Here is a 27,016-nt window from a genome sequence, read left to right as displayed (position 1 = left end):
TTTTTGGGGCACCAAAAGGTGTTTCCAAGAAAAAAAAAACCCACAGTTGTGAATTTTTTTTTTATAAAAAAAAAAAAAAAAAAAAAAAAAAAAAAAATATATATATATATATATATATATATATATATACACACATATATAAATAAAACAAGATTAATATGATATATATTCATTAATCTTGTTTGCTCTCATCTGGATATTATTTGATCTCAATCATTAAACGGGACATTTTTTGGTTTGAACTTTTTGCTTTTTTTTTTGTTCTTTATGATGAATATATTCACCAGCCATTGGTCGTTATTAAAAAGCTTACGATTTGTTGAGGGTGTTGTCACCATGCTGCCTACCTCTATCGCTCTGTGCTGAGGCAGAGCCCTCTCTATGTGGTCGTTGCCCTCGGCTCGAAGCTGTATCAGATATTTACACCCCGGCTGAAAGAAAACAACACAAACATTTAGTCATGCGAGGTGTTGAATAAAACAGCCTAAAAGCTACAAATAAAATGCAGCAATCGAGTGCTTCAATTCAAACTCGGCCCTTCATGCCTGCCTCAAATACCACCTACACGTTATATTTAGCGAGGTCAAATCGCAGTGTTTTTGCACCTGGAGTACGAGATAATTCAACCCCCCCTAAGGTTTTAAAACCTTCTCTCACCAGCAGACCCCTGAGTCTGAATCGACCCTCCTCGTCTGTGACGGTGTCCTCGCTGTAGAGGCTGCATTCTCCCTGACCCACCGCCTCCACGGCCACGTCTCGCTCCGCGTCGCCGCTCAGGGACTGCACCGCTCCGTAGCAGCTGGAAGCGAAAGAGCAAGAACACACAATTGGACGAGTTTCTAAAAACGCAACAAGGTACGGCATCGCGCAGAATCATACACGTTGAACCCGTCCACAAACACAGAAGCAGTGCATATTGTAAAGTGGAAGGAAAGTGAAAAAGTATTTTCAATATATAATCTGAAAAGTGTGGTGCGCAAGATTAAATTACAGAGGTGTGAACTCTACTTACTGATCAAGTGACTTCAGAAGAACTATGTGAACTTGACTTTATTTATAAGCATCATAAATATAGAAAAAAAGACTTTTACATAAAAAAAGTTAAATTTTTTCAATTTGTAACAAACAAAATTATGTTATTCTGTCTCATAAAATCCCAATATGAAAAAAAAAAAAAAAAACCTGGATATTTTTGCTCTGTATAAATCAGTGTGTGTACCTGTAAGCGGTCTTGATGCCCGTTATATCGATGCTCAGGTTTTGACCCTCCTCCACCGTGATCATCTGAGACGCCGGCTCAAAGCGGAACTCCTTCATCATCGGCTTGAAGTAGTACTGGCCTGGACTCTGGAGAGAAAAGCAAGGTTATTTCAAACTGGGGGCAAAAAAACGAAAAGAGGAAACTTTATATTGCTTTCTGAACTGTTTGCTCACCAGGTTGTTGAAGGTGAGAAGACCGGTGTCCTGGGTCAAAAGGTTGGAACGGAAATGCCCTCCACTCAGAGACAGAAGCACTCCAGAGAGCGGCTGTCCATCTTCTGATATTATCTGCAGGAAAGAAAAAAAATACTCAGATTCTTTCATGTTATACACATAAAAATTAAATTTCCCTGAAACATAAAGACATTGTGGGTACTGTGGGTGTAATCAAGCTGGCTGTTCAATTTTGTGTCACAGATGTTTTATTTAAAAAGAGGATGTACAAGTGAAGGATAACCAAGGGCACCAAACTGTGTGTCAATGGTGTGGAACTGACGGCGAAGCCATTTATCACTTAGTCAGAAAGGGAGACTAATACCAATTTGTGCAGTACGGAACATTTTAACAACAGGCAGGATAAAGGCCAAGAGCACAGAGCGGGAAAAAACAAAACAAAAAAATCCGGTTTGAACCATCTGTGAGTAATCTTCTCTCTTAATTACACTTTCAGAAAGAAAAACATGAACAGAAGCTTTTGATTCTGACATTTCATATTCACTTAAAACCAGCAGGATCAGTCCAGGGTGGTAAAGATGAAAGCAGGCTGAGTGGAGACAGTGTGAGCGGGGTTTATGATCCCTTGGATGCAAAGTTGTTACAAAGTATGCAGACGACGGTCGCGTGTACCTTGAAGGTGACTCCTGCCAGAGCAAACGCCTTGAAGTCTCCTGGGGTTCCCTCCACCGGACTCAGGACGAAGCCCTCCTTACTGGCCTTGATGTCGTACTGTCGGTCGCTGTGGAGCGGGCCCACGCTGACGGAAACAAGAAGACTAAGTAACTCTGATGGAAACAGGAAGGCTAAGTAACAGAAACAGGCAGGCTGACAGAAATGGGAAGGCTAAGTAACTGATGGAAATAGGAAGGCTAAGTAACTCTGATGGAAACAGGAAGGCTAAGTAACTCTGATGGAAACAGGAAGGCTAGGCAACAAGTAAATATGCGCTGAACTGAAATGCGGATTGATGAATTTGACTGGCAGCTAATCAGAAGGATGAGCATGGCCAATAACAGTTCAATAAATAATTTCCACTTATATTTTTGAATACAGAAAACGTTTTATGAAAAAAAAATTTAATTTGATTTTCAACCCTATTTCTTTCTCCATCTTCACTCCAGTTTTCTGAGGCCGCCCCGGCGCCCCCTGGTGGCTTCACTTTGAAAAACGGTTTAAAAAGGCTTCGTTCAGTTCAGACTTTCCACACCAACATCTTTTCCCATCCACCATGTTTTACCATGTTCTTCTACTTCAAAAACACCTAATTTGAATAAATAAGACAGAATTTTGGCTCAACGGCTCCATTAAATCCCTCAAACGTTACCACGCCATTTACATCCATGACTACATTACATTTGATGTTTAGCCTTTAACCGGATGTCTGGATTCGGAAGCGTAACGCCTTGCTTTATGCACGGCTGCAACGCTGTGCATATCCTCTGATGACAATAAACATCCAGAGGGCCCCATCAGAGCCGCACACAAGGCGTAACGCCAGCGAGAGTCCATCCGTTTTCAAGCGAAAGCCACAGGCGGCGTCGGCCCAAAAGTCCTGAACATCCTCACTGAAATTTTAATGCAGTCCATTTATCTGTCTGGATTTTCATACCTGTAGGCTCCCATCTCATTAGTGGCCACAGTAATGAGCAGCACGGAAGCGCCTCGCTCCGTGATGGATATTTCCACACCTTGGAGCTCCGGAGACACTCTGCCCTCTAAGAAGAGGCCAGCGCGCCCAACGATGTCCACCAGCCGACCGGGGCACGATTCTGACGAGAGAGACAGATAGAGAGAGGCGTTCTTCTGATACAAGCAAAGAAATGGACAAACCTACTTATTCATAGTTAATGTGAATCCTAAATTTAGACCTGCTCCGTACATGTCTGACTTAATTTTAGCGTGTGAGAAATCTCCTACCCCCGGTTATAGTTGCTTCCACTTCAGGCGGGTAGAACAGCAGCTCCTTGGAGGAGGGAGTGACTGTGATCTTCTCTCCGGCCCTGCAAGGAAATATTAGCGCAGCTCATCGTTTATTTATTTTGATCAGGTGGGTACTTTTACCGGATGCAAGGATTCTGAATTTTGTGAAATGACAGGCGGCGTATGCTGTTGTATGTGTGCAACGTTGAGAAAATAAAGGCATTAAATAATTTCTGCTTGTGTAGATTAACCTGTTGGTAGAGAAAGTTTTTTTTTCAAACACTTCCAAATGTGCATCGCTGCACACCGAGTCAAAATGAAGGGGGATCTGACTTTGCGTCGCTGATGTTACCGAGAACCAAATCTACATGTAGAAACCTCACGAAAAGAATCACGACGTGCACACTTAGTGAGATTTGTTCAGATTTAGAGATCAAATTTTCTGTCTTTTTGTCAAGTTTTGATTTCATAATAATTCCACCTGCCGAGTCTGATTTCTCTCACAGAAGATATAGCTAAGATTATTTTACAATTCAGTCAGAACTGGAAGTCTGCCCCAGGTCACATATTAACACAAAAATATGTGTATGTGTATTTTTGTGTTATTTTTATTTAAACAAAAAAAAATAATTCAATGAAAAGTTAATGTAAGCATAGACGGAGCAGCGAGATCAGAGGTCTGCAACCTGTGGCTCTTTGGACCTCTGACTAAATAAATACAGAACCAACAATTTTTAAAAAAATATAAATATAACATTTTTGTTTTTTGCATGGAATAAATCCTGCATTAAATTTACCACAACAGAATGGCACAAGTACTAGTACTATTTATTATCTTTTTCTCATCATTACATTCTTCCCAAAGACAAAAACGTATCGATTCTCTTTATGTTAATGTTTTTTTTTTTTATTATTATTATTTATTTTAAAAACAGAAGTAAAATGGTGGTGCTTTAAAAATGACCGCAAATTTCCGTAGTGGATATTCAACTTGTCTTTTCACAAAACGCTATGCATCAGTTGTGAGTTTTATTTCGCTGGACTGAGGGGGGAAATCGTGTGTTGGGTTTGTAAAGGTTGCAGACCCGCGATCTAGATCATGGAATGCGCGAACGGACCTGGCCCAGTAGGAGAACTCGTAGTGAAACGGGCCCGCCAGCTCGTCGGCCTTCTCCAGGATGGGGGGACTGTCGTCTCTGACGCCGCCCTGCTCCTCGGCCGCTCGCCGCTCTCGTTCCTGCCGCCGCAGCTGGATCTCCTGCAGCTGCTGCTCCTGCCGCTGCTCCTCCAGGCTGCGCAGCGGGCCGAGCACCAGCGCCGGCTCGCTCTCGATGGACGACCTGAGCGGAGGGGCGGGGGGAGATCAAAACAGTTTAACGGACGCTCAAATGGATAGAGACGTAGCAGCCCGAGGCTTCTTGAGTTACTTGATGGTGACTGTGACGTCCAGCATCTTGTCTGTGGTGATGAGCCCCGTCATGTGATGGCGCACGGCGGTGAGCGTCAGGATGCTGGGGGCCGAGCTGCAGAGACGAAGCAGGGACGTTTGCAACGACACTTTGTTCAAACTGTTAAACAAGCGGGAGCGGCGGCGTCTTCGCTTACGTGTCGTAGGTGTAGAAGTCCTGCTCGAACTGATGGCAGGAGCGGGGGGTGACTTTGTAAACACCTGGACAAAACCATTTTTATGTGATTAATCACTTTGCTCCAGTTTTATATTTAGCTAAGTCTGACACACACCTTTCGGGTCAAAATGCCGCGCTGCGACTATGCACGAGGGAAAGGTTTGCTGGTCTTGTGGAATTTTCCTCCATGTGCTAATTAACGCCGTGTTAAGCTAAAGAGAGGTCAGGAGAAAGAAACTCACCAGGCTTGGAGAGGCAGAAGCGATTGACTCCTTTGGAGAGGTTGTAGACGCCGACGTTCTCGGGTTTGCTGCCATCTTGGTAGAACTCCTGCGGGGGAAGCGAGCGGAAAGACGTCGTGAAAACTCCGGGGAGAGCGGTCAGCTCAGGGATGGAAAATACTGATTACTGAGTCAATCTAAGGTAAGAGGTCATTTTCTGAAACGCCCGAGTTTTCTCTTGCGTCGAGAGGGCTGAGCGTTAAATTTTGAGTAATATACTTTAAAAACAAAATTAAACTTGAACTTCCTTTGTCAGCTGACTGAGTAAACAAAAAGATGTGGCCTTCCTCACTTTATTAAACTTGGACATATTTATAAAATACAACAACGCAGGAACCTATGTTTTGCTATTCATTTTTCTGCTAAACAGAAAAATAAAAGTTGAAAAAAAAATTTATATGTGACACACTTAATTCCCCATGACCAGAGAGATATCGGTTGCTCTTGAAGAAACGTTAAAAATTTGCTCCATTCAGTGATCCAAGTCAAAATCAACTTTGTTTATTGTAATCGTGTTTTTCTTTTCCATCATTTTTCCATCATGTCACAATTTTACAGTTTTGAGAGGTTGACGCTGCCTCTTCTGGACGGAGGCCAAACTACAACACTATAAGAAGGTCTAAGCAGATGTTATGAGTTAATCGAGTGGCGCTAACTTTAATCTAATAAACCATTAACCGACAACTAATCGTAAGTCGATTAATCGTTTGCGTCCCTAGCTTGGACGGCTGCATACTGACCAAAGTGATGGCGTGGGACAGGGAGCAGCGCAGGATGTAGCCGATCTGTCTGAACTCGACGCCCAAGACGTCCGAGTCCAGGACCTCCACTTCCAGGGATTTATGCTTCCAGCACCATTCCTCGTGAGAAATGCCCACTGGGAGCAGAAACAGCGGGAGAAAAAAAATAACTTCAACGAAGGTTGAGAAAAGTCCTCGGAAGTATCTCGCCTGTGCTCCCCGACGGGATCTTTAAGAAAAAGCTCAAGAACGTTAAGCACCGCAGCAGTCAGGGCTGCCAACACCAAACTGAGAACAGACGCCTCAGGGATACTGCGTGTGCAGACAGCTTGCAGGCAAATAACAGAATGTACACTGTATGCTGAGCAGGATTATGGATGTATGGAGCAGCAGGAGACCCAGAGGTGCCATCTGTGCGATAACATGTCTGCTATTTTACCACAGTTATGATCTAAAGGTGTTAATTACAAATTGATTTCCCAATAATTAGCCGCGGAGTCAGAGGGGAGGAAGAACGACTTTTACAGAGACACTCGGAGGAAACGAGCATCTATTTGCCCCCCCCTAACCCCGCCTCCCCCCAAAAACAGCAGAGGTTGATTTTCACAGAAGACAAATGCATGAAAATAACTCTTTGATCCACAGCTTGTTTTTGAAGTTTGCCCACTTATAAGAAAACGAACAGCCTCTAAGTATTATGGTAATTAGATCTCATGAAGAATATCGCAAAAAAAAAAAAAATCCCAATATGCAAGAGTGATTTGCATTTCTTTGACTGAAATGAGAACAGTGGCGTTAAAGGAAAAGAATCAGGCTTCCACAGCTTTTATCCTGCTTTTACTGTCTGTCAAACTCAAAAATGTCACATCAAGTTCATTTGAATTTTATGACTTTCCGATGTAAACCAACAGACCCTAGTATTACCCTGAGGTCTACAGAGAACTTCATACGCCACAGTCAGGAACGATTAACCTGTAAATCAGGAAGTAATTTCTACAGAACCTATTTGGCAACAGGAAGTAGGATAAAAAAAAAAAAAAACTCCTGCCCTTTTGTCTGAGACACTGAAGATGCATAGATGGGTCTTGAAGCATGATGGTGATTCAAACCTGCTGAGTGTCAAAAAGAGAATCATTTTTGGAGTGGAGAAGCAGCTCTTCACACATTAGTCCCACAAAACGTCTGTTGCTTAGCAGCCAACAAACCTAAAGGTTTCAAAGTTACACAACAAAAAAACGTACAAATTCAGCAGAGGATGAATTGATTTTTTTTCCCCCCTCAGTCTAAATACTTAGTAATAAATTTAAACAACCTTTATATTTTCCAGGCAAAACGTTGTCAAAGTTGAAGCTGAGGACGTCGGCACTGCCAGCCAAAGCCACCGTCTTCCTCTCTCCCTGCCGGCTCACCGGCTGCAGGGTCACAGACAGGTCGTCGCAGGAAGCTGCAAGAAACCAGCGAACACGGGGACGGCTTAGACCGGTGGGAAACATTTACTCGTTTAAGGCCGACAGAGAAACCTGCATCGAGGATCAACCAGGAGAGCATTTACCGAGGCAGTAAACTTTTCCCGAGACGGAAGCCATGAACTGGGTGAAAAGCAGGTCTGTGAGCGGCCGGTCCACGAGCGACACCTCCAGGGCCTGAGGCTGGAGGGCCAGGCCAGCTTTCACCTCCGCTTCGGGGAGCAACACCTGAACACACGGAGGACAAGTCAGGGGAGCCACATCTGTACAGAGCTTCCACAACAGAATGACACAAATGGTGCTGTGTTCCTTGGTTCCTAGGATTTTCACACAAGTCCCTCTGTTCAGTCCCACTGGGGATCGAAGTGGCAACATTTGTTACATCTTCAGCTGGTAAGGTTCATTTTTAAACTGCACCACGTTAAACGACCCAAACCCTCAGGAAATCCCGCCGCCACCCTCGCCTGCCGCAGCGCTGCGTCAAGAACTTACGCAGGAAATGACACGAAACCATCAGAAGACGCCGTGAGCTAAACTTCCTTCTTCGCAAAAAGGGAAACAAAAACGGAGTAGAGCCGGATTTTAGCGACTGCTGCAATTTGGTCAAAGACCACGAGCCGTTTCTCCTGCTAGAGCTGCATCACGTGTGCATTCAAGCAGCGCCGGAGTTCACTTCAACCCGACCGAGATCTGGGCTCTTAGGTGGACCAGAGTTCGCTTTTTGGGTCTGCATCAGAGCTCGGTTCCACATTCACACCTCCCCCAAGCGAACCGGACTTTCTAGACCAAAGCTGACTAAGCAGGGCTGGAGTGAATGCACCCTAAAAGAGAAAAGTTAGTTTCTGTTCTAAAACCAAAAAACAATACAAGTTGGGAAAACGTCTACACGTCAAACTTAATGTTTGTGAATCACTTTCCAGATTTATAAAAACTAAAAAGGTTAAATTATTTAAACGATTAAAGAGCCCAGATGATTTCGGACATTTAGACGAAACCTGAAAGCTAAGCGAGACTCACATGGACGCTGTAGTTCCCAGGTTTGGCCTGGAAGCAGAAGGCCCCCTGAGGGTCCGAATCGGTGGTCCAGGTGAGAGCCTTGTCCTGGCCCCGGTGGGTCAGAGTGACCTTGTAGCGCCCCTGCTGCTTCATGCCCTCAGGCAGGCGGCTGACGGAGATCTGGCCACAAACGCTGAACCTGCGTTCAACAAACATCAGGACGCTACAAGGCTCCTCGGGGACACCAACCACTTCCTGTTGGTACTCGTTCGAGTTAGAAAACGGCAAACCTACCCCGCTGTGATGATGTCGGGAAGCTGGGGCGTGTTGGGGGCGATCTTCACCGTGACCGTCTCGAAGAGCATCAGCTCCTTGGTGACGCGGATGGTGTAGACGCCGGCCGTCATGTTCTCCAGCCGGAAGGAGCCGTCTTCCTTACTGACGACTGTGGGGGACAACAGGAAGGACGGTGCAGCGTCAGAACGCGTTTGAAATGTGAACTACAAGACGCTACCACGGAGGTTAAATCTGCAGAGGAAACGAGAAGTCTTCAAAAGCCCAAGTAAAGAAAATCCAAAGATATTTTCTATTAGTTAGTGTGCTGAGACGGCTTCTGATATGGGCAGTACGGTCACCACCCAGGGCGGCATGCCTTCAGGGCGGCACGAAAGAAGACTCGTTCAATTTGCAGACAACACAGCGATGCTAAAGCTTACCCTTAATCTGATTGTTGAGCGAGACGGTGGCGTCTGCCACGCCCTCTCCGTCGGCGCTGTTCAGCACGCGGCCCGTCACAGAAAAGCCCATCACACGGAAGATGGGCTGAAAAGAGTGCGACAAAAAACAGAACGACGGCGTTCATAAATGTCAGTGATGAGTAAGATCTGAACATTACCAAACACAAAAGGAGAGAGGGATTTCAGGTCATTTTAGGTTGAAAACATGTTTTTGTTTTTGTTTTTTTTTTGCACTTAATACCGAGTGCATAAATTAAGCTGCAGGAATTATTCCTTTCTCTGCTTAACGCTTAGTAAATTACAAAGCAAAACAAAACCAAGAAGGAGAATCTGAATTTGAACTTTTTACCTCGAGTTTCAAGCTGTTGTGTTCCACCTTGAAATTCATCCTGGAGGGAGCGACATCGAAAGTGATCCTTTCTCCTCTGTAGAAAGGCACCTGCAGAGGAAGGAGGGGCACAAATGAAAGAAGTCATTTTTCTGCTTTGAAACAACAATCTGATCAAAACAAACCCCTGAAGGTGCATTTAAAATACTTTTCACAATATCAACAGTTTTTTTTTTTTTTTTTTTTTTTGTTCTTCGGTAATATCAATATTTTTTTTTATTTTTTATTTATGGTTCTTGCCGTAGAATCGAGCTGCTACATCAGCATGACATGGTTGGGTGGTTATGCAAGACAGGGGAAGTCATTATTATTAAAAAAAATAGAGAATGTAGGATGTGGTGGCATCTAGTGGTCTAAACTGAAAACTGCAACCATCTGGAAATCCGTGGCCTACCTCTTAAACATACAGGAAGAAATTACACTGCAAAGAATTTGTATTTCTGCAGAAAGATTTAATCACTCACTTTAATGCGAGAGATTAAACATGGGAAGCAGCCTTGATTTCAAACTTGAAAATACAAACTGTCCAGACTAAAAGGGGATAAAAATTTGGAATTGGGACAAAAATTGTCCAAGATCTGCAGAAAAAGTCAGTCAGTAAATAAAAGGTGTCTTGAGCGGATTCATTTGATTCATTCTAGCAAAATTTCTTCCTCAAAACTTAATTAAAAAACTTAATTAGAAGGTTTTCCTAGCCTGGCCTACGTACTTATTCTCAATTCTCATCTCCTCTCAATGCTCCGCCTGGACTTTCTCTCACTGAGCTGGATCTCTCCGTTCTTATTGGGCCATATTTTCTTCCATTTTTGATTCATAGCAAAAGCATTCAATGACAAAACGAAAAGGGTCTTTAGTAGGAAAGAACAAAAAAAAAAAAGTGCAGAAGTTGTTGCTAACTTAGCTTGTTCAGCAAAATAGGCCTAGCATAATTTTTTTAATTCAAGGGCATGCACAGGTTAGAACTTTATAACTGGGTTTCGCCAAACACCATCCGAATGCACCACTTTAAGCAAAATACATAAGTAGTACTGATTTCTTTACACCGTTTTATACACTGTTCCATTTAACTGGCCCATGTAGCAAATTAATGGCTGTTAGCTATAGTTTTATACCTCACATTAACGTGGATCTGCGCCTGGTCTTAGCAAACAGAAAAGCAGAAGGACATACCACGGTGTACTCGCCGCTGGCCAGCGAAGAAAACGTGAAGGTGCCGTCGTTCTTTGACTGAGTGCTGCACAGGTAGACGAGGGAGCTGTCCTCATTATCCGCTCCGTCCACTGGGGACATGTTGCAGCCACTGATGTCCTGGAAGTTCAAGAACATTTGCATTTTCAACCCACCAAGGACCACATTACGGCCCCCATCATTTCAAGGGTTAGAATTAACCATAAACACAAAGGTGCACTGTAGATTTTTGACAGATTTAAACAGCTTAGGCTTTGAATGTGGGACCTTGAAAACCACAGACAGGAGAGGGAAAGATCAACAGAAGGATGGACAGATGGATGTATAATGGAAGGTGGGATTGTTAAATCAATGACTTTTAGATGGCCGGAAGGACAGACATGGATGCATTGACAGACTGGAAAGTCTGGATGAATGAATGCAGTTTTTAGACAGTTAGACGAGATGCACAATCAGAGAAAATGGATTTTTCAATGTTCTCATTTTTCTATACCTGCCTATGAAGACTAGGAAACCACCTCAAACAAATGTAATCCTTTTCCAGGCTCCAAATAAAATGCTAGGAATAGATTTAAGTTGAAGCAAAAAACAAACAAACAAAAAAACAAACCTGATCCCTTCTAGATTAGCTTGAAAGACAAAAACTTTCCGATCCGGCTTCACTCCTCTCGTTCGTTGGAAACGTGCGAACGGATGCTGGTTTACCTCTTTCCTGACCGTGGCCGAGTACAGCAGGAAGGTGACCTCCTTCATGGGCTCTCCATCACTGCGGACCTCCCCAGAGACGTCGTAGCCTCCAACCACCAGATCCTCGGCGACCGGAGCGTTGGCGTTGGAGACGTGCACAGCGGTCTTACTCTGCATGGAGACAGCAAAGGTTGCTGCGTTAGGCTGCATGCAGGGGCGGAACAGTTCCCCTTGTTTAGAGACTGTGTGATTAGTCCTGGAGATCATTAATATATATATATATATATATAAGAAAAAATCCTTGCTGGCCTGACATGGAACCTAATCAGATCAGCAAGTAAGTGAATACTGAAGTTTTTTTGTTTAGTTTTGTTTTCTATCCTCAAGAGATGCAGAGTTAAACACAATTTTTAAATCTCAAGACATCAAGATATTTAAAGCATTTTTTTTTAGACATCTGGACATTTGAAGAAGAAAATATTTACCCAGTTGAGTTAATATTTGAATGTCAACCCAACGCTGAATTGGCTTCTGATCCAATTACCCTTTTTTTTTTTTTGGGCAGCATTTAAATATTGCCAGATTCTACATAATGTTTCTGTCATGAACAGATCAAATTACAATCAAAAGAAGAAAAAAAGAAACAAGCAAGTAAAACCATTCTATTTTTAGTCTGAAATTATCCTTGAATTTTATTTCTGTAAGATTTTGAGTGGGTCATGTCGCATGAGGTAAGCTAACACATTATTAGAAGTGGCAAGAAAATACTAGAAAAAAAAAAAAAAAACAACAGCTACCTCGGCATAGACTTTGATGTCTCGCCTCATGTTCAGCGTAAAGACAACAGTGAAAACTTTTCTCTCTACATTCGCCCTGATATTTGATTTACTGTGACGAATCTGCGGTGGAAAACCGAAACACGGATTCCCGTTTAAAAGCCAATAAGCCTGAATAAGGTCATGAGCAAAGTCTCGACACCAAATTGCATACAGTGCAGTTTGAAATGTGCTGTCCCGCTCGGAAAGTGCTCGATTTTCAGGCGCTTTACTTTTAGCGCCCGGGTCTGTCCTGGCGGTGAACAGTGATTTAAAACATAATTCAGGAAAAGTGCAGAAAGTTCACAATTCCAACTCCTCCCAGAAAGATAAAGTCAGAAGAAAATTGTCGTCGTGGTCGCTCGTAACGTCGACGCGAAAATGCCCTCGAAACTCGTAAATCCGTTACTATTTTTTTTTTTGAACACATAAAAGAAGTGGCCGTTAATCACAGCTGTAAGCTTCTGCGTGATTAAATGGCAGGACCTACAAACAGAATGCCACGCGTTTTACTGTGGTAGCGTAAAACCCTGCATGAAATACACCAACCTTCTCCAGAGACCAGGAGGGATGGAAGGCTGTGATATCATAACTTCCAGGCAGCACTTTGAAGAAGGTGTACCTGTGTTAACGAGGGGGGAAAAAAAAAGCAAAAAAAAACAGATGAAGTTTTTGCCAGCAGTTAATTTCACCAGTGTGATTTCTGCTGAGGCATTTTGTGCAAAAATCCTTATTAAACAAAGAGAGCCACGGTGCACTTACTTTCCTCCAGGCTGTGTGAAAACACTCCTGACTTTCTCTTCTGATCCCGCCTGGCTCAGTTTGACTTCGACTCCAGCGGGGCCCAGGAGGTGGCTCTTACTCAGAACCTAGGCGGTCGGATTACACAGGGGAAAGAAAATATTCAAAACAAAAACCAGCAGCAGGACGGAAACTGCACCAGCTGATCGCGTCTGTGGAGAAACTTCAGGTTGCTGAAATCACATGGTTTTTCCAAGCTTAAACCTGTGATGGAAAATACATATATTTGGATGTGTGTAATTATGTTAAATGGTGCTCTTTAAAGTCAGTGATCTTATTCAGATTTTTTTTTTTTTTGAAACTGTGAATGGATTCTTGGCTTTTTCTGCTGAGAATTAAAAAAGCCAAGGTAGCCAAGATAGAAGGATATTGTCACATTTTGTTTTTAAGCTGCCTTGGTCATAAAAAAAACTGAGAAACTTGCAGAACTGCATAGAAGTCCAGATAGATTTTTCAAAATTTCTCAAAATGTTTCTGCTTCTGTTACACAAGTGTTTTGTTCACCAAAACATGCTGTTCAAAGCGCTTTAGCTATGTAAAAAGTCAAAGTTTATGAAAAAGGGGCATATGCGTTTATGCATAAATGGACATGCCATTGTAAACAATAGCATGTTTAGCCATTGATCAACTCACAAGCTATTGAGTTTGTGAGTTATCTCACAAACTCAAAAAAAAACAAAAAAAAAAAAAACAAAGTTGCACGCATAAACGCATAAACTCTTTGTGAACATGTACGGAGCACAGAGTAGAGCAGTGCTTTCCCTCCCGCTCCTGTTGCTGCGCGCTGGTGCCCAGCTGGCTGAAAGAAAGCGACAAAAGTTTCCGTCTGCTTACTAGAAAGAGAAATTGGGCCATTTGGAAATATTTCTGGTCCCAGGGAACAGAAACAGTCATGGCATGAAAAGCTTTTTATTATCATTTTCTAAATGAAGATTACTGAAAGGAAGCAAAACCACTGTGGAACTACACCAGAAAGAAGTAGCAGAAAGGCAAAAAAAAAAAGAAGAAAAAAAGTCTGCAATAAGATCTTACACTACAACAAAATGTAGCAGCTAGTTACTCTATATTTTTGCTTAATTGACTTTATCTGTCATTACATGAAGGGGAGCAGAAAATTGCAACTGTGGTTCACAGATTGTGCAACTCTAAGCACCACATAGTCAACTGTTCGGTAAAAATTATTCACACAGTGGCATTCTTAATTGTTTCTTTCAGTTATCATGAAGTGTAATTTCCTTTAACGTGTTTTGAAAACCACAGAAAGCCTTACCTTTCCTGAGACCGAGAAGCCTGTAAAAACAAAATTGATGTCTTCTTCTTTGGTGCAGATGTCACTGACTCCATCCACATGCAGGTCCACGCTGGTTGGCTCTGTTGGCAGTAAACAAGAACAATAACCACACACACACACACACACACACACACACACAGCCTGCAGACAACCTGTGGTTAAGAGTTAAAAAGACTTCTCACCAAAGCTCCAGCCGAGAGGAGGCTCGATCTTCAAAACAAAGTCTCCCTACATTTCAGAGAGACAAGTGTGAGCTTCATAATGTCTGTTTCGGAAATGTTCCATCAGCAGCTTCGTTACCTTGTCATAGAGGGGGATCATGAAGTACCCATTGATCGGAGCGCAGTCAGTCTGATACTTTAAGGAGCCTTGTTTAGTGTACAGTTTAATCTGGGAACCAAACAGGACACGGAAAAAGCATTTGATATGTGCTCGACTTTATTTTAGGGTTTTAATTGCATTCAGTTGGGTGCTTTTAAGCCCAAGGTTGATTTCACAGGTTTAAATAACCCTGTGCCTAAATCCTCTGGAGGCTTGAATGAGGCAGGATTAGGAGGAGCACTTAAGGTCTTCCTCATCAACTCTGACAGATATTAGGATATTAGGATTAGGAGTGACTGCCACGTGGAGAACATGCACAAGATTATAGTACTAATTTCAAATGATACCTTTAAAACAGAACCTAAGCACACACAACAGATAAACAGATAATGTAGCTAAACTACCATCGAACTACGTTCATTGTATAATTATATATACAGGCAATTTATCATTATATTGCCAGAACAGAGTATTGTTTACGTATTTTATTCTGCCATTCATGCAGATAGCTCCGCCTAACCTTTGGTTTGCTACGATAAACCAGCTAACAGCTAGCGGCTAGCTCATCTCACCTCGATCAGGGAGTAGTTGATTTCAACGTCGGATTTTACAAATCCACCACAAGCCACCACGATGTCATCTGAGGAGCCGGCCAGGACCTGCGTGTAGATGACGCAGAACAAGAACCAAAAAGATCCTACATCGGCTCGGATCGTAATTCTCAACATCTTTGACAGACCGATCAGAGCCACCCAGCACGCTGCCTCCGGTTCCGTACCAGCTGAGCTGCCGCTGTCAGTCAGTGCTCTGAAACGTCCTCAGCAGCGCCCTCTCGCGGGTCGGAGGATATATAATAACTCAGACAATTAAAAAAAAAAAACGTATTCATGAAAATACGTAATAGGGAGACTTAACTCTATTAACTTTTTTAAGAACATAAATGGAGCTAAAGACAGATAAGTACATGAAAAAAAAACGTATTGGGTCAAAAGAGAACTGACTGAGACTGAGGTGAAGGTGGAGATTCACCCCATCCAGAAACACATTATGGGTCAGATCAAAGCAGAATGACCTAGTCAAAGTTCAGACCTTATTCTAAATGACAATATGTAGCAATATTGGTGCATCACAGAAGTCAAAATAAAAGATACGATGTGGTTTTAACAGGACAGTGTTGAGAGGTTCAAGTGGTCAGAATACATTTGGAAGGCAATGTAGAGTCAAAATCTGTATGCATATTTTCTTTTCTATTATATTACAAACCTTGTTTTTCCTCTCTTTACGCACCAATTACTGTAGGTTTTTGACTGACCAGGAAGAAGCCATCCTGCTCCAATTCTACAATAATCCAGGAGTCATTTTAAAGTTACAAAGAAATGTTCAAAAAACATTGCTGTCGTTCAGGACAAGGCAAATTTATTAGTTTACTGCACAGCTGTTTCTATAATGTTGCATATAAAACCAAATAAAGAAATGTACACATCGCTAAAATACAGGTCGCTTTGGTATAAAGATCACTAAAAAAAACCTCTTAAAGTGCATGAAATGTAGACGCCGTTTATAAAGAAGTGAAGTATATTAAAGTGAAACAAAGTCCTTCTTAGAAGGAAAAGATACAAGTAACACCACAACAGCAGACCTAAAGCCACTTTCTTGACTACATATAAAAATGTCATAAGTAAAACAGAAAAAAACTGAGTATGATAGCATACTCACAGAAACACGCAAATGTTAGTGTTAATACAGGAAAACAAACAACAACAAAAACAAAAGAAATTGACGTAAGAAAAGTAAAAACAATGTACGGATTGTATTTTTGTTGTTGTTGTTGTTGGTTCAACTCCCGTATGTCTGTCTACTTGTGGAACATCTTCTCACACATGTGTGGAGGAGTTTGGTGGAGAATGTGCCAGGACCACCGCCTCGTTGAAATTGCTGGAGAAGCTGGTGTGGTAGCTGGGGCTCTGCCTGCTGGGACTGTGGAGCTGAGGCGCGGATTTGACCACCGGGACACTCTGGGCCTGACACAGCTTCTGGATCAGGAAGCGTTTGTCCTGGCCCTCCTGGAAAACAAAAACCCGGGAAGGTTTCAGTGCACGGGCTTTAACACCGGCAAACCTTCACTTTGCGTGCTGTCCAGTCTGCACACCATAACCAGCTTCTCCCGTAGTTGATTGATGACTTTCTTGTGAGCTCCGGCAAGTGCGATCACATAAAACATGGCCAAACTGTAAAGAGAAAAATAAAAATAAAAACATTTTTAAGTTCAGCCAGAAAGACAAGAAGCATGTCTATCAAAGTGTAAAACACCACAGCGACAACTCACCACGTAACGACAAAGAAAGAGATGGCAAAGGTCTCTGACGCGAGAAAGTAGATGACGTTTCTGGCGCTTTGCGGCAGGGCTTCTACCGCGGCTGGAAGCGCCTCCCAGGACGTGTTGTATTTAGAAAACGGACCGCACGCCTGCGAGGGCTTTAGTCTGCACACAGAGGGAGAAGAGTGGAAACGTAAAATCCAAACAGAACCGGAATCGTGGTCGGTAAACTGTAATGAGAAGAATTAAAAAGTGCATATGCACATACAGTGTACCTGTGTCGATTTTGCACTTGATACGAATAAAATAAAAATCCCCAGTAAAAGGAGTATCACAAAATGTGTAAATATTTCAATTAAATAAAATAAGGAAAAGTCTAGTATGACAACCTCGTTACATTTAAAGGGATTATTTCTGCAAATATGAACAAATCTAAGATCTAAATCTAAGGAAAATAACCGCTACTTTTAGTGTCTGTTATAGAAGTTCAACGCAATTATTCCATGACAAAAAACAAACAGAAAAAAACAACTAAAGCATGCATTTGTTAATCTACATTTATTAACATTAGTTGGTTAAGTTTCAAAGAGTCGTGGCTCCAGAGCTGCAGGTTGCAGACCCTTGTGCTAACGGCTGCAGTTTTGCTATGACCTTTAGAGGCTGAATCTCCTTGTAGAGGTCAACTGTCCATTCTGCAGGTTTCCCCATGATCGAGAAGGCCATAATACGGCCATAGCACAAGATTACCGTATTTACCGTCCTGTTTTAATCTCATCTGATTTAAACTCATCGGAGGTTTTGACTTTTTGAGTTGAATTACTGAAATAAGGGAACATTTCATTGATAGCCTGACTCTTTAAGATGCAACTGTTCTTCCATCGTAGGCAAGTCTAGGAAATCTGAGATTGGAGGGCTGCTGTACGTTTCAGTCAAACCTGTTCATGTAGCTAAGAGACTGAAGCAGACATATGACTTTGTACGATACTTACTCAGCAACGCTAATAGAAATGGGGAAGCAGGCGAGAATCAGGCCGATCAGCAACACACCAAGGAAGAAGAAATTGGAGCTGGACGCTCGAAACGGCCGGGTGGCCGGACGGCAGTTTTTGATCAACGACAACTACGAGAGATTAAGACAAGATACACATATAAATATGCTGTATGTACATGTATATGTAAAGATTAAAAGATTTTAAAAACTATTCAAACCATTTTGGAGTTTTCACACTTTTAAGTTTATAAAATCAATCAAACAAACAAACGAAAAAAAAAAAGAAAAAGCAGCAACCTTTTTGATGTAGAAGACACAGAAGTATTTGATGGTGCAGATGGCCGGAAGCATGGGGCAGTAGAAAGTGCCGATCCAGCAGATGGTCTGACCGTAGAGAATTTCCAGCACATTTTGAGGAATACTGAACTCCTGCAGGCCCCACATCTTAGTCAAGGGACAGTCACAGAACTTTACAAGCATCCTGAGCAGGGAGAGAAAAGTGGCTGTTGTAAAACTCAGAGAAGCTGGAGGAAACTGAAAAAACCCGAAAAACAAATAAAAACGAAACTGTGCTCAACCAGAAATAAAATGTTCAATTTCTATCAGTTCCAAAAATAAAAACGCTTTCTGAAACGTAACCTCCTACGTCGGCTACACAGCTGGTTAGTCTGGGTGTGTTGGACCGTTGCTCTTATTTCTCAAACAAGTCCGAGGTTGGCCACTTATTGGAAGGTCATGGTGTTAGGAAAAAAAAAAAAAAACTTTCCATCATATCGTTTCTATGTTTAAAGTCCATTTGAAGAGACGACAAAAACTGTTTGGATGAGCATTCTGCGGCTGAACAGACTGTAGTAGAATAATTAAAAACTCAGAGCGCCACCAGCTGCAGCACCACGACAGAATCAAAGCAGCTGTGACTCGATAACAACAAAATCCTCAATTCATTTCAAGCCACACAATCCTGGCATTTCAATCACCTTGGAATGCAGGAAGCCAGATTTGTGTGTGTTTTCCTGATTAATTTGCATAATAAATATCTGACCAGTAGGGGGCACTCAGCGTATTGAAATCTCAAGTCATGGTTTTACTGCTCGATGCAGGTCAGTTTTAACCCCCAGTACATTTTCCAAGAGCAACACGGTGAGCTGGTGGTCTCCTCATCCTCTGACCCTGCAACTCTTCCTCGACAAGTCGTCCACGACCTTCTACGTATCACAGAAAGTTGATCTAAGACGCTTCGTGGTTGTCGCGCTCCCTGAGCCGTTCATAAACTCGTTTTACAAGAAACGTGTTCCTGTGCCGGGGGCCGTGTCGCCTCGTGACAAAACAACCGCCGTCTCTCGCGTGAACTTACTTTCGGGGAAACTCCACAAAGATGGTGACTGCGAGTATAATGATGAAGTCAAATATGGTGAGCTTGTACATCTCCTGGCCCACACGGGTCTCCCAGCACTGCAGATAATAATAAAGAAAAAAATAATAATAATCAAAGCCACGGAGGTGGTTAAAGAGAGAACAACAAAACAAATCTAACCAAACACACATTCTGCTGTTCACACTGAACTTTAGCAGAGGTTTGAACTGGAAGGTCTGGAAGAATATGATACAGGAAGAGATCGGCCCAGACTTTGACTTTGTGTTGGCGTGTCACACTACATCACAATAAAATCCATGAAGGTTCGTGGTTGAGATGTGACCAAAAATGTGGAGCTATTTTGCCGTTGAACTAATTGTGAAATCAGAGGGAAAAACAACTTACTTGGCAAAGTTTTGGGTTGGTGCAGGGATCCGTTTTACATTCATTGATCTGAGACCACAGAGAGTAGAGCAGCACGGTAATACTGGTCAACCGCATGAAGACACACCTGTGGAGAGAAGGTGAAGTTCAGACAACGGTAGCCGTTTCTCTCAAACTAACTTAGCAGGATGAGCATGGAGGGGAGGGGAGGAGTTAACGCGTGGAGGTCCACTGCACCTCATGAGAGTGAAGCGGATTTCGAAGGCGGGTGAGTAATCCTCATAGTTGATGATGACAGAGAAGAGGAGTGGAGTGACGAAGTTGGCCATGGTGATGACTATGGAGGGCAGATACTCATAGATGAGATCCACAATGAAATTCACCTGCAGGAAGGAAACAGTTGCATTCCAAGTGATTTGCGTCGATGACTGTCCTGCAAAGGATGCATTTTTTTATTTTAGAAAAGAAAAAAAAAAATCTAAAATTTTGAAACCATGACTTTGCTTTGTAAATAGAGAGACAGCGTTCATTACGGTAACACTCTTCTGAGGTGTAAAACAAATTTGCTTAATATTTACTTCACTTTGTGTGTCAGAACCAGAGGTCACGCTAGGCTAGTCTGTTCTGTTTTCCGCCATCTTGATGGATAAAATAAATAAATAAATAAAAATGGGTCATGTGCTATTTTTACCCATCAAATTATAATCATATTAAAATAGGCTGTTTAGCCGCATTTTTATGCGGTTTAGTTAATATTCAGCTCGTTGAACCACGACTCCAGATCCCGTCACACATAGAGCAGATGAACACGTCTAACTTTTTCTCCGCAGTGACAAAAACCACTGACTGTGGCCCCGATAACTTATAATACATTAAATTAAGCGACTCCACTTAAATTACAAAGACTTCACCCGCTGTGGTCTGAAAGCACAGCCTCATCTACAGAGAAATCTGCGCTAGTTCATCGGTCAGTTGGATCTGTCTGATCCAAACCGAACTGCGAGCTTTTGACCCTGTGCGGTCCGGGCGTGCGCTTTTACGAGGATCTTTTTGCGTGGTTTCGCTCCCCCGAAACAGACAGATGTTACGTCTGCTGCGCTAGTGAGCGCCACTCTCCTTCTGGGTGCAGAAGGGTAACGTCTTCCAGCTCCATTTGTCAAAACCGCAGGATGAAATTAAGTTTAACGCTTCATAACAGCAGAGCCACATCCGCAGTGCTTGTGCAGCGCACTGCGCATGTTGCAGTCTAATTAACTTCTCCACCTTTATTTATTTCCTCAAGATAAACCGCCGGCTCCTCTGTTTAGACTATAAGTGGATTAGCACAACGCGGCATTCTCTTTAGTTTTCTCTGGTCTGTAATGGAGACTTGAATTAAAGGCTCCATTTCAACCGAAGGTTTGAAATGCACTTCCTAAGCAGACGCTCCAAAGCGTCCGGTCCGTAACTCTTCAACACGCCGGTCAGCAGCTCCTGGTCAGCAAGACGCCTTTAGTTCAGTGTCTATGAGAAGGTATTCAGAAAAAGTTTTTTTATTAATTGATTTTAGTTGCCTCTGCGATGAACTCCTTGCATAAAGTCTGTAATGTGTGCGCAGGTGTACCAGTCAAACCTGTCAAATGACGGACGGGCTTCAAATGTTCCCGTCGTTTAAAAAAAAAAAAAAAACATAACCGGTCAAATACGGAAAATATTCCGTCAATGCGACCTCAGATGGTCAGAACCATCAAAAATAATAAATGGCTCCAGAGGAACGGGAAAGAGAAAAACACAGTGGGAAGAATTGTATTAAGAAAACTAACATTAAAAGATAGACGCCATGCTTGAAACAAAAATCACGTCGGTAATAATAACGATGTTACCTTATTCTTTCTGTTTTCTACGTCCTGGGAGAAGGTGGTGGCAACGTAGATGCTGTAGAAGCAAGCGGCCAGCACTCCCATGACAAACATGTTGAGGATGACACGGAGGAGATAAATCCGACATTTGTCCTTCGTGGTGCGATCCGCCATTTTCTGTTTGATCCGCTCGTCCTCCAAATCAGTCTGGACACAGATTCAAACCAGTCAGTGAAGCGGTGCGAGAGGTTAAGCTTGAACTTGAGCAAAACCTGAAGCGCTTACAAAACCGCATCGCTAGTTTAAAATGTTGCAAAGAGCTTTCATGACGGACTGGAGCACTTAAAAAGTCAAGCCCGAAACTCAGAGGAGACCATTTGGAAGCAGTTTAGGACATTTTTCCAGTTTTTGCATGATCCGCTGCCACAGCAGCAAATGTAAGAACCGCCGAGATGCGACCCAAAACAAGAACAGAGATAATTTAAGGCCGATAATCAGGAGGAACCGCACTGTTTGCTTGTGCTTTTTAAAGCGGTTTTTCCAATGGTGTTTTTAACCAAATGAAAACAGGAAAAATTTGTTTTTACAAGGGAAAAAAACTGCTTGATAAATCTGTAAAGATCCAACATTCATGAAGTTAATGGCATCCATTAACTCAGATGCCTTTCGCACTCACCAGTCAATAACAAATGAGTTCAGTGAAGAGTCAAGGCAATAGCTTTAGTGAATATCCACAGAAATACAATATATTACACATTTGCAAGGCAGGAGTCTACATACAATCAAAAATGTCATGGGTTTAGGCTTTAAATTATGATTTCCAGACATTTCTTAAATTTTCTAAAACAAGAGTTTGTGGCACAGCTTTAATTTACTGTGGATTTTTTTTTTTCTTTACTCCAGAGTCAAAATAGGGCAAATATGTACATACACTTCAAGTAATATTTGGTTAAAACCTGGAAACATGAGGAGGCAACTAAACAGAATAATCCTAAACTCACAACAAAATTAGCTCTGGAATAAATAAATCAAGCTAACCTTTAGCCTGTGTAAGGGAGGAGACCTCAGTCACAATGAAGAAGACATGTAAAAATCTATACGATGGCAGCTCTGAACCAGGAAACCAATCAGCTTCCTCTTATAGAAAATGGTTGGTTTCCATACCAGGAAACTGCTGAAGTTTTGGCAGAACTTCAGCAGTTCTCCCAAAAGGAGTGATGATATATTGGGACAGGAATATGCTAAGACTTTGTTAAAAATCTGTTTGATTTCTCTCTATATGTATCTATATATATATATACAGACAACAAACTTTAAATGATTCAAACTCCATTTAAAACTGACTGAAAGGCTTAAACAGACCTTGAGCTCGTAGAGCAGGCTGTTCCTCTTCTGCTTTGCTGCGCTCTCGCTGGTGATGCAGAAGTCCCAGCCCGCAAAGATCTTGTTGCAAAAGCTTTGAAAGCGATCCTCATCCTTGATCAGGTGGCGCTTGAATCCTGCAGCGGACCTTAAAGAAAACATAAAACTTAAGGCTCCAACACAATTCATATCGGCGTCGAGTTCGGCAGGCGGATGCCTCCCTGCAAGCAAAATGACGCAATTTCCCATCACGCGTCTACGCCAGTGAGAACAGATTCTGAACTTCGCCTGAAGTACGTTGGAGTCTTTAACCCAAATGTTTGTATGTGCAAATCAACTGAATTTGTGAGAAGTTGGACTTCTTTAATACCTTTTCACAATCCAGAGGAGACTCAGGAGGAGGTATCCTAGAGTTGCGAGGAGATAGGCCAGCGGCAGTTTGTATATGACCTTTGGAAAATGGATTTCATCCTTTGTGTAGAAGCCGTATAAAAGGTAAGTCCGTTCCAGAATGCCCTGGAGATAAAGCACAATGATGAAGTCCTGAACATGGCTATTCAATCCAAACAGCTACAACATCGAGCGCAATCGTTCAAAGGCCCTCAGACAGACGGAAAAGTTGGCCACCAGTAATAAAACAGTTTTAAAAGTTGGGAGTTTCTACATCCTGGGTGAATAAAATGCTTAAAACAGAGACACATTTAAATCAAAATAGTCTTTACAGCTAACAATGTTTAGCACAGTCATTTTCCCTGTGTGTTCCAACCTGTGAAACCCTTAAATCATATCCCCTACTTTATCTGATTAACCGTGTGTAAGTAAAACATTAGCTGCATCGTACAGAAACTTACGTCACCAGATAGCAGATCCACAATATGTTCGTGATAGTTCTTGAGTATCCTGCCAGTGGTTCTTGGGTGGGTTCTGCAAACATTTCCTGTAAGAAAACGCGGTTAGATTCGGGCGCTTCGGCATTCCACCTCCAGTTTAAGCTTTATGACGGAAACAAACCAGTGAGTCCCCGCACCTTGATGCTGATTGTTGATGACATTTCTTGGGGTGGGGTCAAGGATCATGGGCAACATGACAAAGCAGAACATGACCACAAAAATGATCAGGTTGAGCGCAACCAGGAAGCGCAGAAAGGAGAAGTAGGAAAGGATCCCCGTTCCAAACATCCCTACAGACAAATGAAAGAGGACGGGTAAAAAGAGCGCGACCAAAAAAACACAGCTACGGCGTCTGGAACGAAAAGATGAGCGTTTGCTTGTCTCACCCTCTATCTGGTGGATGTCCGACCTCCAGAGCTTCATGGAGCTCAGGAATGCGTGAGCGTCATCCATCAGCCTCTTCATGTACCTGCTAGCGCCTTCCCTCCACTGTCTGCAGCTGCTTAGATCTTTCCTCTCCTCCATGCGCTGATCTCTGGCAGGTGACGCAGACAAAGAATGTTACCATCAGGCGCCGGCTGGTTACTGCTGTCAAGGTATTCAGAGGTTGGTTGGTTGGTTGGTTGGTTGGTTGGTTGGTTGGTTGGTTGGTTTTGAAACCACATAGTTTCTATTATCTGGGTTTATGCAAATCAGAAGCTGAGAATGTATCCAAGTGACTAGAGTCCTCTGTCCCTCCCTCACCTGTTGCTGCTTACCGCTTTTCCAGCTGACAGAGAGAAGGTTTTCTTCCTTAGAAAGTAATTCAATAATTTCTCCAAATTTTCTTTAAATGTTTGTGTTAATTCTGGAGTTGTTCTCCTTCAGGGGATCATACACAGCAGGGATTTCCCCACAATAAAGTTCAGACCACCGTAAATAATATTTTCAAAAATAATACAAATGAACTAAAGAAGAGAGTTTCAATTTCCTATTTATGTCATCTGTTATTGTTATTAATAACATATTGTGATAGTATTCTACTGCAGGCAAGATAAACTGAAATATAACAAAATTTTATGCTCTGAAATGTCTCTGGCACACACCCTATGCATTTGATTGGTCCAAGAAAATTACAAATAAAATCTCTAAAAAAGTGTTGTTGCTAAGTTTTATTTGCATTTAGCAAATATAAATTAATAATTTTGGTAGTTCCAGCTGACCTAAAACAAGAGAAGTTTGGTCTGATTTAACTTCAGGCAGTGAGAAAAAAAAAGTGTGTCTCTTTTTATCATTTTTAAAATATCCGGCTTCAAATGTAAATATAGCTCGCCAAATTTAGGCTTTGAATCAGATGTTAGATTGCACTTTATTTAAAAAAAAACTGTACAGTTTGTATATGAAGCATTTTTAAGGACTTTACACAAAAATCAAGCACTTTCCAATCCTTCTAAATCACCTAACTGAAATTTTCAAGGATTTCAAGCACCCACACATTCACTCAGTGAGAATCCCACAGCGGTGGTACACGCCTACTTTCTGCACGCAACCACAAAAACATGAAGCAACATGAGTTAGATTTTCTGATTACGTTAGAAGACATTCGACGGATGCTCAGGAGTTTCCTACTTGTGTCTGCGTTTTTCAGCCATGGGGAAGGGTAATTCTGAGATGGCCCGCTGTTCCATCTGACTCTTCTGCCTCTCCTCCAGTCTGTTGACCGTGTTCAACCTGCCAGAGACGCTCAGCCTCCCTTTCAAGCTCCCTCTGCTTTTGACGCTTGATGATTTTCTGCGGTACAGCAGCGACTGGTAGCTGGGAAGCTGGTCCAGCAGCGGGTTGCTGGTGATCCGTCCCCTACCGCCAATGGCGAAGACTTAAAACAAAGAAAAACAGAGTTTTGCTAATAAAAACATGTAGAAATTAGCAAGGAAAGAAACTAATTGAATTTCACAAAATAAAACTGTTTTACTAATTATGGTTAGTCACAAAAAAAAAAAAATCTATACTATTTCTTTCACTCAACAGAAAACTGAAAAGTGTGGTGTGTATTTGTATCCAGCCTTCATTAATTTTACTGCAGAGAATGAATGACTCTACCAGCTTTGCACATCTACGGACGGACATTTTTACCAGTTCTTCTCTGCCAATCAGCTCAACCTCAGTCAGATTGGATGGGTAGTTTCTGTTTAGTCATTTTCAGGTTTTACCAGAGATTTGATTTATATTTGGGTCGAGGACCTTTTTAATATACAAATATGATTTGATGTGTTAGTTTTCCCACAACATGAAACACATTCAACAGATATTTGCAATGCAGTGATGTTTGTTCTGCACAAAAACAGAAATAAAGACTTTATGATGACTTTTTGTTGTTGTTGTCATTTGTTTACATTTTGGGCTCAAATTTTGAGTTTTGAATTCCTTAATGTGTTTTTATCATAACTTATATTGTAATCTATCAAGCCATTTGACTTTTGCCTACATCATGACGCGGAGCAAGACAGTGATTTAAGAAAAATACTTTTATCAGTGGAAAAATAAGGTTTTAGGAGAAAAACCTAATGGTAAGGATTGTGAGAAAACTTGAATGGATGGACTACTAGATATGGACCAAGATAAGATGAAGATAAAACGAAAAAATATTTATTTGTCATTAATCTGGGTTAATGCAAATACATATATTTTTCCATATTCTACTTTCCTTCTTTCACGCTTAATACAATCGTGTATCCCGAACTTTTTCCCACTAGGTACGAGCTTTGTGTCATTCAAATAATAATAATAACTAATTTCAAGATAATCGTTGACAAGCAGAACAATTTTAGCAGGAATGTGATGTTAGCTCGGAGTTAGCAATGTTAGCTGACAAGCTAACAGAACCATGTTAACCTGTTGGACAAGTTCGTAAAAGTAGCTGAAGTTCATAATCACCTGAGTTGTCCTCCATTATTCCTTTGTTCAGAAGAAAAACTGCAGTTTTAACAGATTTAAAGAGCTGCTAGATAAATATAGAACCAGCAGACTTCGTTGGCAAAACACTAAAGGGAAGAAACCCTCCAGCTGTTGTCAGGAAGACAACAATCCCCACAGACAACTTCCTGAATGCGGTTACCGATCCCAGACATAATCTATGGAAGTCCGTTACTGACATTATTTGTGTTTGGTT

The 27,016-nt window shown here is 42.0% G+C and overlaps 1 protein-coding gene across 1 annotated transcript in view; it reads right to left on the bottom strand.

The window, feature by feature from the left end:
• LOC106937385 (nodal modulator 1-like) overlaps positions 1-26,947 on the bottom strand; it is a 35,446-nt gene extending 8,499 nt beyond the window's left edge. The window contains 43 exon segments of the mRNA XM_015018846.1: positions 348-431; positions 658-799; positions 1,220-1,347; positions 1,435-1,548; positions 2,107-2,233; positions 3,086-3,245; positions 3,394-3,476; positions 4,515-4,736; positions 4,824-4,919; positions 5,002-5,065; positions 5,264-5,351; positions 6,043-6,179; positions 7,355-7,486; positions 7,595-7,736; positions 8,526-8,703; positions 8,799-8,949; positions 9,221-9,326; positions 9,591-9,680; positions 10,800-10,937; positions 11,523-11,675; positions 12,869-12,941; positions 13,082-13,188; positions 14,391-14,491; positions 14,594-14,639; positions 14,712-14,801; positions 15,305-15,466; positions 15,468-15,524; positions 16,613-16,795; positions 16,882-16,960; positions 17,059-17,214; positions 18,039-18,169; positions 18,338-18,521; positions 19,395-19,492; positions 19,800-19,905; positions 20,016-20,161; positions 21,641-21,823; positions 22,979-23,126; positions 23,349-23,494; positions 23,830-23,915; positions 24,006-24,158; positions 24,255-24,403; positions 25,477-25,723; positions 26,782-26,947. Coding sequence (XP_014874332.1) covers positions 348-431; positions 658-799; positions 1,220-1,347; positions 1,435-1,548; positions 2,107-2,233; positions 3,086-3,245; positions 3,394-3,476; positions 4,515-4,736; positions 4,824-4,919; positions 5,002-5,065; positions 5,264-5,351; positions 6,043-6,179; positions 7,355-7,486; positions 7,595-7,736; positions 8,526-8,703; positions 8,799-8,949; positions 9,221-9,326; positions 9,591-9,680; positions 10,800-10,937; positions 11,523-11,675; positions 12,869-12,941; positions 13,082-13,188; positions 14,391-14,491; positions 14,594-14,639; positions 14,712-14,801; positions 15,305-15,466; positions 15,468-15,524; positions 16,613-16,795; positions 16,882-16,960; positions 17,059-17,214; positions 18,039-18,169; positions 18,338-18,521; positions 19,395-19,492; positions 19,800-19,905; positions 20,016-20,161; positions 21,641-21,823; positions 22,979-23,126; positions 23,349-23,494; positions 23,830-23,915; positions 24,006-24,158; positions 24,255-24,403; positions 25,477-25,723; positions 26,782-26,797 — 5,382 coding nt within the window. The 5' untranslated portion in view covers positions 26,798-26,947.
• Positions 26,948-27,016: the final 69 nt, after the last annotated feature.

Source organism: Poecilia latipinna, unplaced genomic scaffold (genome assembly GCF_001443285.1).
Source record: "Poecilia latipinna isolate Pla-1442-1.1 unplaced genomic scaffold, P_latipinna-1.0 Scaffold2332, whole genome shotgun sequence".
Classification (NCBI taxonomy): domain Eukaryota; kingdom Metazoa; phylum Chordata; class Actinopteri; order Cyprinodontiformes; family Poeciliidae; genus Poecilia; species Poecilia latipinna.
This window is presented reverse-complemented; position numbering and strand designations above follow the sequence as displayed.